This window comes from Gigantopelta aegis, chromosome 2, assembly GCF_016097555.1.
Source record: "Gigantopelta aegis isolate Gae_Host chromosome 2, Gae_host_genome, whole genome shotgun sequence".
Taxonomy (NCBI): domain Eukaryota; kingdom Metazoa; phylum Mollusca; class Gastropoda; order Neomphalida; family Peltospiridae; genus Gigantopelta; species Gigantopelta aegis.
In genome coordinates this window covers 18,935,290-18,943,519 of record NC_054700.1, presented here as the reverse complement: position 1 = coordinate 18,943,519, position 8,230 = coordinate 18,935,290, and the positions used below count along the sequence as shown (strand labels likewise).

General features: G+C 36.4%; 1 protein-coding gene across 1 annotated transcript; it reads right to left on the bottom strand.

Annotated features, from left to right (window-relative positions):
- Positions 1 to 916: 916 nt before the first annotated feature.
- LOC121387565 (organic cation transporter protein-like) lies at positions 917 to 5,200 on the bottom strand. Its single transcript, XM_041518722.1, has 3 exons — positions 4,970 to 5,200; positions 2,948 to 3,141; positions 917 to 1,265 (listed from the first exon to the last, which is right to left on the bottom strand). The coding sequence occupies exons 1-3, from the start codon at positions 5,198 to 5,200 to the stop codon at positions 917 to 919; spliced, it is 774 nt and encodes a 257-aa protein (XP_041374656.1).
- Positions 5,201 to 8,230: the final 3,030 nt, after the last annotated feature.

Genomic DNA, 8,230 nt, shown 5'->3' with positions numbered 1-8,230 from the left:
AAAAAATGGATTTGTAGATGTCCGGAGAAGCGAATCCCCGGCATTTGGAGTCTGAAATCCGGGCCAGCTCATGGTGATATTTTCCATGTTTCGTAGGAGAATGAATGACGAATGTAACATCAGCAGGAAATTTGTAAACTTGCCTTCATATTTTTTAATTAATTGGCCGATTATTCATCAGGTAGGCATCGAGTCTAGCAAACGTAAGCCACAAACGGTTGGCTGAAATTTAGCCAATGGGAACGGAACCGATTTGGCAAAAACGTACCTCAAAGTATTGGCTCAGTATGGTTAAGCTACCATTTAAACATATTCTTATTAATGCATATAATAAACAGGAACCATTCATAACTACCCATCCTACCCTGTCATGTGCAGGTCTACACAATTATTTAACGTTTTAAACAAACTTTTTTTTACTTTTTTTTTATCCTAACCCGGACCGATTACACTGGTACATTTTGATAGAGTGTGTCATTAACCCCCTCCCTCCCATACGCTCTTTGCGTGTGATATTCAACCCCTTCCATTCATGGCACATACATATTTTATTTAGATGTCCGATAACCTATTAACATCATAAAAGTAACAACAAAGAGGTTTACAGGAAGGACGGAAGGAAATGGTTTATTTTACGACGCACTCAACACATTTATTTACGGTTATATGGCCTCGGACATATGGTTATGGACCACACAGATATTGAGATAGGAAACCCGCTGTCGCCACTTTATGGGCTACTCTTTTCGATTAGCAGCAAGGGATCTTTTATATGCACCATCAGACAGAGAGGATAGTACATACCACGGCCTTTGTTACACCAGTTGTGGAGCACTGGCTACCATGAGCTGGAGGCAAGAGAGTCAATATCGGTAGCAGGAGAGGATCTACGAATTTAAACGGAGGGGGTTTAACATTAATGTAATGTAGTTCTATTGCGTTTGTTCTTGAACAACTCCAAGATGGTGTATGGCTTCACCGCAATAAGTTCTTCATTTGTGTCGATATCGCTGACTTTGTCTTCCTCTCTTGGAGGTAAGGAATTCTTCAGGAGAAAAGAATCCTTCTCTGTGAGTTGACCTTGATTACCCTTCTCCAATTCCGAATCTTGGTCTTTTACTTTCTGTTCCACTTCCAGCAGGTGTAACTGCTCCATGACGTCATGAACGGGAACTTTACTAACTTTGGCTGCTGTCTTTAACACACGAACAACTCGCTTGGTTTTACCATTGGCAATTAACCATGGAATTGATTCTTCTATTTTCCTGCAAATTACAATTACAATGTGGATACTTATGACTGATTACTGGTACGCATATACCTTTTTAATATTTCTGACAGGTTTTTTTTAGTAGTTTAAAAGTCTCCGATATCTCCATGGGATTGGCTTGTGTACTTTTTTGTTGTATTATTGTTGAACTCTTGTTTGTTTAATCTGTATACAAGGTAAAACGTAAATAAAGAATTTGTCCGACTGTCATATATGCTCTCTTGTTGCACAAATGGTAGCTAAAACTGAGTCTCAATATCAGAGTCAACATGACTGGGTATATCGTTCAAACATGACATAAGGGGAAAGGGTTATAGGGACAGTCCTGTGTTTGCTGCATTGTAAGTGGTTTCCGACTAATAAAATATTTCTACGATTAAACTTACATATGTTTAGAATTTCAGTTTCTGTATATTTAATGTGTTTCTGGTCGTCTTGATATTTGTAAGAAGCCCAAACTGGATTTATTTTCTTCAAATAATTTCGTACGTACGAAAAGATTATTTTAGGAAATAAAATGACATTTAACCTAATAGAAATATTAGAACGATCAGAAACACGTTTAATATACAGCCACTAATATTTTATGTAGAAAAATATATTTGATGTATATTTACAGTCGTTAAAAAGTCTGTTAGTCGATCACATCTTATAAATTGCAGCAAACTCAGGAATGTCCCTTTAATAATATATCTCATTTCCCACACGGGATAGCTCATATACCACAGTCGCTGAGTAGTGGTTGATAAAAATAGAGTGTGACAATGATGTGTTGACTGGGGATGATGTTTCCACAGACAACTGTATCCCGAACGATTCACTGATCAATATGGCAAGCATTATTTGAATTATAAATTCAAGGAAAAGTAAACTAACCTTCGGTATTCGGACAAAACATATACAGGATTCAAAGAGGTATCGGCGACAATGGTGTTCTAAATGGAGGTGGTGGTTTAAAGATACATTACTCGAATCCAGGTGATATTACCAGAATATTTAAATTGACAAACACGTAGACCTAATTTTGAGAATTCACGTTTTCTGCGAAAATCAGATGGATCAAGAAGAACAACTGTATTTGTTTGTTTGTTTTTGTTTAACAACATCACTAGAGCACAATGAGTTATTAACAATCACCTATTGGACGTCAAACATTTGGTAATTCTGATATATAGTCGTAGAGAAGAAACCCGCTACATGTTTCCATTAGTAGAACAGTATCTTTTTATATGCGCCATCTCACAGAGAGGATAGCACATACCACGGCCTTTGATATACTAGTCGTGGTGCACTGGTTGGAACAGGAAGTAACCCAATGGTCCCACTGACGGAGATCGATCATAGGCCGACCGCGCATCTGGCGAGCGCTTTACCACAGCCCATTGGGCTATTTCTCGCTCCAGCCAGTGCACCACGACTGGTATATCAAAGGCCGTGGTATGTGTTATCCTGTCTATGGGATGGTGCATATAAAAGATCCCTTGCTGCCAATCGAAAAGAGTAGCCGATGAAGTGGCGACAGCGGGTTTCCTCTCTCAATATATGTGTGGTCCTTAACAATATATCCGACGCCATATAACTGTAAATAAAAAGTGCTGAGTGCGTCGTTAAATAAAACATTTCCTTCCTTTACCACAGGGCTACGTCTCGTCCGCCCCTGTATTTAAACTGACTTACCAAATCTGAATTATGAAATACAACGACACAGTGGTGTAAGCTGTTTGTAGAATCCTCCAGGAGTAGTTTTGTAGAAAGTACGCCCAGAGTGGTATCGTCATTGCCCATATTAAATTCATAGAAAAGCCCACCAACTTTCGATGCTGGGAAGGGAAACATTCCAGAGCCAATGTGCTAACTGCGGTGACAATTCCCTACAATGAAAACAAGATAGATACATAAAATAAGACATATTGTCATCCAATCAGCAACAGCATGATAAGAAATGAATATGCACGAACGGCATATGGTTAGTATTAAACCAAATAACATCCGGCTGGGTCAAAATTGGAGGCTCACGGAACTTTTGATAGAGCAGTTAATACCACATGTCCTGCCTTTTATGATAAATGTGACAGTGTGTGTTGTCACGGAACTTTTGATAGAGCAGTTAATACCACAAGTTCTGCCTTTTATCATACATATGACAGTGTTTGTTGTCACGGAACTTTTGATAGAGCAGTTAATACCACAAGTTCTGCCTTTTATGATACATATGACAGTGTTTGTGATCACGGAACTTTTGATAGAGCAGTTAATACCACAAGCCCTGCCTTTTATGATAAATGTTACGGTGTTTGTTGTCACGCAACTTTTGATAGAGCAGTTAATACCACAAGTTCTGCCTTTTATGATAAATGTGACAATGTTTGTTGTCACGGAACTTTTGATAAAGTAGTTAATACCACAAGCCCTGCCTTTTATGATAAATGTGACAGTGTTTGTTGTCATGAAATTTAGCTTCATCTGGGTAATAAATGCATGCAATTTTATTTTATTCTGTACCATTATGTCAAGTAGATTGTGCTTCGAACATGTTTGGGGTATCTGTAAAAATAAAAGCTGTTGTAAAAACATCCGGTTATATCGAAAATGAGTCGTGAAAGGTTCCACTTTCTTCAGTTAATACTTTGAGGTGAGGGTTGTAGTACTGATAGTAATGGGTCAAAGTTTGGTTGATATAATAGTGCATACAGGTTTTTTAACCACATACGTTAACAATGTCGCCTGTTGCACCATTTATTTACAAACCTGCCAACAAGTTATTTAATATTATATGAACTCGCTTGCGTCGCTGTTAATATCATTGTTCAACAACGGGCTGTTATTAAAGGCAGTTTAAAGAATAAATTTAACGTATTTGTTCAAAAAAGGTCCTAATGACTTTGTTGGTTTCTTTAAAGGGACATTCCTGAGTTTGCAGCCATTTTTAAGATGTTATCGACTAACAGAGACTTTTTAACGATTGTAATTACATATCAAATATATTTTTCTGCATAAAATATTAGTGGCTGTATATTAAACGTGTTTCTGGTCGTTCTAATATTTGTATTAGGTTAAATTTCATTTTATTTCCTAAAAATTATTTTTTCGTACGTACGAAATTATTTGAAGACAAAATCCAGTTTGGGCTTCTTGCAAATATTGAAATGACCAGAAACACGTTGAATATACAGACATTAATATTCTAAACAAGAAAATATATTTAATATGTAAGTTTAATCGTAGAAATATTTTATTAGTCGGAAACATCTTATAATGCACCAAACTCAGGAATGTCCCTTTAAGATTTCCTTGGTAATTTTCAGTTTTAAATTGTAAAACGATTCTTTCTTCTTCTTTTTTGACGTATACATTTGTAAAAATTTCCATGAACAAAACACACAAACAACCCCCTCCCCCCCCCCCCGATTTTTTTTAATAATAACAAAATAAAAATAAAAATAAAACAAAAACAAACACAAAAACAAACGCGCGCACACACACACACACACACACACACACGCACTCACGCACGCACGCACGCACGCACGCACACACACTCCAAAAACCAGAAACCCAGGTTTGTTCGGGATTTCTTTTTCTTCTTTTCTTTTTTTCTTTTTTTTTGGGGGGGGGGGGGAGGGGGGGGCCTATTTTGTTTTAACCATCCTCATACACTACACAAACAATGTGTGGATTCCACTGATAGTTAAAATATACCTGCTGGAAGGCGCCAACAAAGAAACGCAGGGCGGCGAACGTCGAATAGTTGGGGGCCAAAGCCGTTCCAATTCCAATAAGCAACAAGGCGACAGTGGACAGGATAAGGATCAGTTTTCGTCCATACCGATCTGACAGGTGCGGTAAAGTAAGGGTTCCAAAGGCTTGTCCACCAATCAAAACCGTCTGTGACAAACCCGAAAGAGGCTTCCGGTCACACACGAGATTCATCTGTGGAATTTTTAAAATAATAATAATAATAATAATAAATAGAATACAATACAATACAATAACAACAACAAAAATTCAAAAACAAAATCAGTATAAGCCATAAAATTGCCACATATTTATCATGTTTTGTTTTTAAAATCGAACAGTCGAACAAGTCTGAAACACGGAATGTTGATATTTTTCACAAATCCAGATCATTATATTGTTTACTTATGATACAATTTTCACTTTGATACATGGTTGTTTTAAAATGGTGCATGATACGAAATATTATTTTTCGTGCTGGGGTGTCGTTAAACATTCATTCATTCATTCATTTGATACGAAATATTAGACACCGATTGTCTGTACTGAAAACGATGGTCCATTGGTCCAACATCTTTTACCATATTTCTTGACTAAATAATAAACTGCAAATTCTGATTTTATTTTATGTTTTTATGAACCACTGTCTCTTATTGGTCATAACATATTGGAAGGGTCATTTTGGGAACTGTATTATGAAAATATCCAATGTGTGTGTCCAGTTCATTATCTCAGAAACTGACCGGCCTCGGTGGTGTCGTGGTTAGGCCATCGGTCTACAGGCTGGTAGGTACTGGGTTCGGATCCCAGTCGAGGCATGGGATTTTTAATCCAGATACCGACTCCAAACCCTGAGTGAGTGCTTCGCAAGGCTCAATGGGTAGGTGTAAACCACTTGCACCGACCAGTGATCCATAACTGGTTCAACAAAGGCCATGGTTTGTGCTATCCTGCCTGTGGGAAGCGCAAATAAAAGATCCCTTGCTGCTAATCGGAAGAGTAGCCCATGTAGTGGCGACAGCGGGTTTCCTCTATCAATATCTGTGTGATCCTTAACCATATGTCTGACGCCATATAACCATAAATAAAATGTGTTGAGTGCGTCGTTAAATAAAACATTTCTTTTTTCCTTTTTTCTTTTAACCATATGTCTGACGCCATATAACCGTAAATAAAATGTGTTGAGTGCGTCGTTAAATAAAACATTTCTTTCTTTCTTTCTTTCAACAAGTTTAATGACGTAGTGTATTTATAGCCGTACATAGTGGGCAATCACTCGTTTCAGTTAATTTAAAAACTGTATTACATACACTAATGTATTAATATTGTATATTTAAATATATATCTTTATTTAAAGTATGGACGAAAATTTAATTTGATTTTTTTTTTCCCCAAATGACTTTAAACAATATAAATCAATTGTCAGTTATCACATGCCTTATTTTACTTATAGTTATAAATGCAGACTTTCACAATACTTTTGATTTCTTCTTACTGTTGTCCAAGTATAGACACATAAAACCCCAAGAGGGGGCGAACGGGTTTCTTATGGGGCAAACTGGTAATGCGTTGGTGGCGAACTTATATCTATTGAGGAGGAGGCGGGGGGGGGGGGGGGGGGGGGGTGCGGCAATCTGGAATTAGGAGAATTCACCTGGGGGGGCGAAAAATCTTGGGGTTGAAACGTCAAGTATTCTCTTTAATATACTTACCAAGAAATACAATGTTCAACAAATGATACGCAGCAGGTAAATAGCTGACACAAATAAGAAACAGCTGAAGTATTTGGAATCGACCTCCGCCACCAAGAACGTTCAAAACACCACTCACATTTGTCATAGTTTAGTCCTGCAGTGCACTCAAGATAAAATGGTCGGCAACGTGTGGGTTGCATTGTACTAAATTATTGGATTTAAAGGGACATTCCTGAGTTTGCTGCAATTTTTAAGATGTTATCGACTAACAGAGACTTTTTAACGATTGTAATTACATATCAAATATATTTTTTTGCATAACATATTAGTGGCTGTATATTAAACATGTTTCTGGTCGTTCTAATATTTGTACAAGGTTAAATTTCATTTTATTTCCTAAAATATATTTTCAAGTTTGGGCTTCTTACAAATATTAAGACGACCAGAAACACATTGAATATACAGAAGCAGATATTCTAAACAAGAAAATATATTTAATATGTAAGTTTAATCGTAGAAATATTTTGTTAGTCGGAAACATCTTACAATGCAGGAAACTCAGGAATATCCCTTTAATGTCGGAGTTCAAATTGGGGACTGGATGTAGCTTAGTCCGAAGGGACGTAGAAAGTGTGGGTTTTTTCTACGTCCGAATTTTGTTACATAACTTATATATAGCTGGTATTCAAAACTTGTGGCCCCATGTTTCAAACGTTTCTCAACCGAAATAGCAACAAATGGACACACAAACCAAAAATGTATAACCTACCGTACTCACTAAATCCCGATTGAAGTAGGCTACTTGCATCATTATGAACAAAATAAATCTTCCAAAGATAACATAAAACATTTGCCTGCCATTTTAAATTTGCTAAATAGAAGGAAGCAACTCGCCCTGCACATTCAGAAAAGTATTGACTTAATGTGCGCCCTGCACTAGATGGAGCTCAGTCAGTAGAACGCTTGTTTCAGGCGCTTTTTTTGTCGCAGGATCGAACCTCCTCGGTTTGCGTTAAATTGATTGATGTTGTTTGTTATTTTCGTCCCAACCAGTGGCCCACGAATGGTATACATACAACAACAACAACAACAACAAAAAAAAAAAATATAATATATATATATATATATACATAGATATATATATATATGTATATATATATATATATATATATAGACATGTGTATATATATATATATATATCTATATATATAGTCACTATGTTTGCTTAAATTAGTGGATGATTTGGTAGAATACACATCAGACGATCATATGTCAGTGTTAGCAGCGCACTTTTCTTCCAAAACATTAATAAATGACCTAGTCGAAACTAGGTCACCCGCTCCTTTTGTCAGTACCTTAACATGATTGTAAATGAAACACAAATTAATAGCAAAACATACATCATCAAAACTAAATTTTAAAGGTTTTCTAGAAGAAGAGATTCTTGTTTGTTTTTCTTAAAAGCTTTAAATAATAAATATAGTGACACTTTTTTTTTTTTTTAAACGTGCAAATTTAATACTTGAATCTT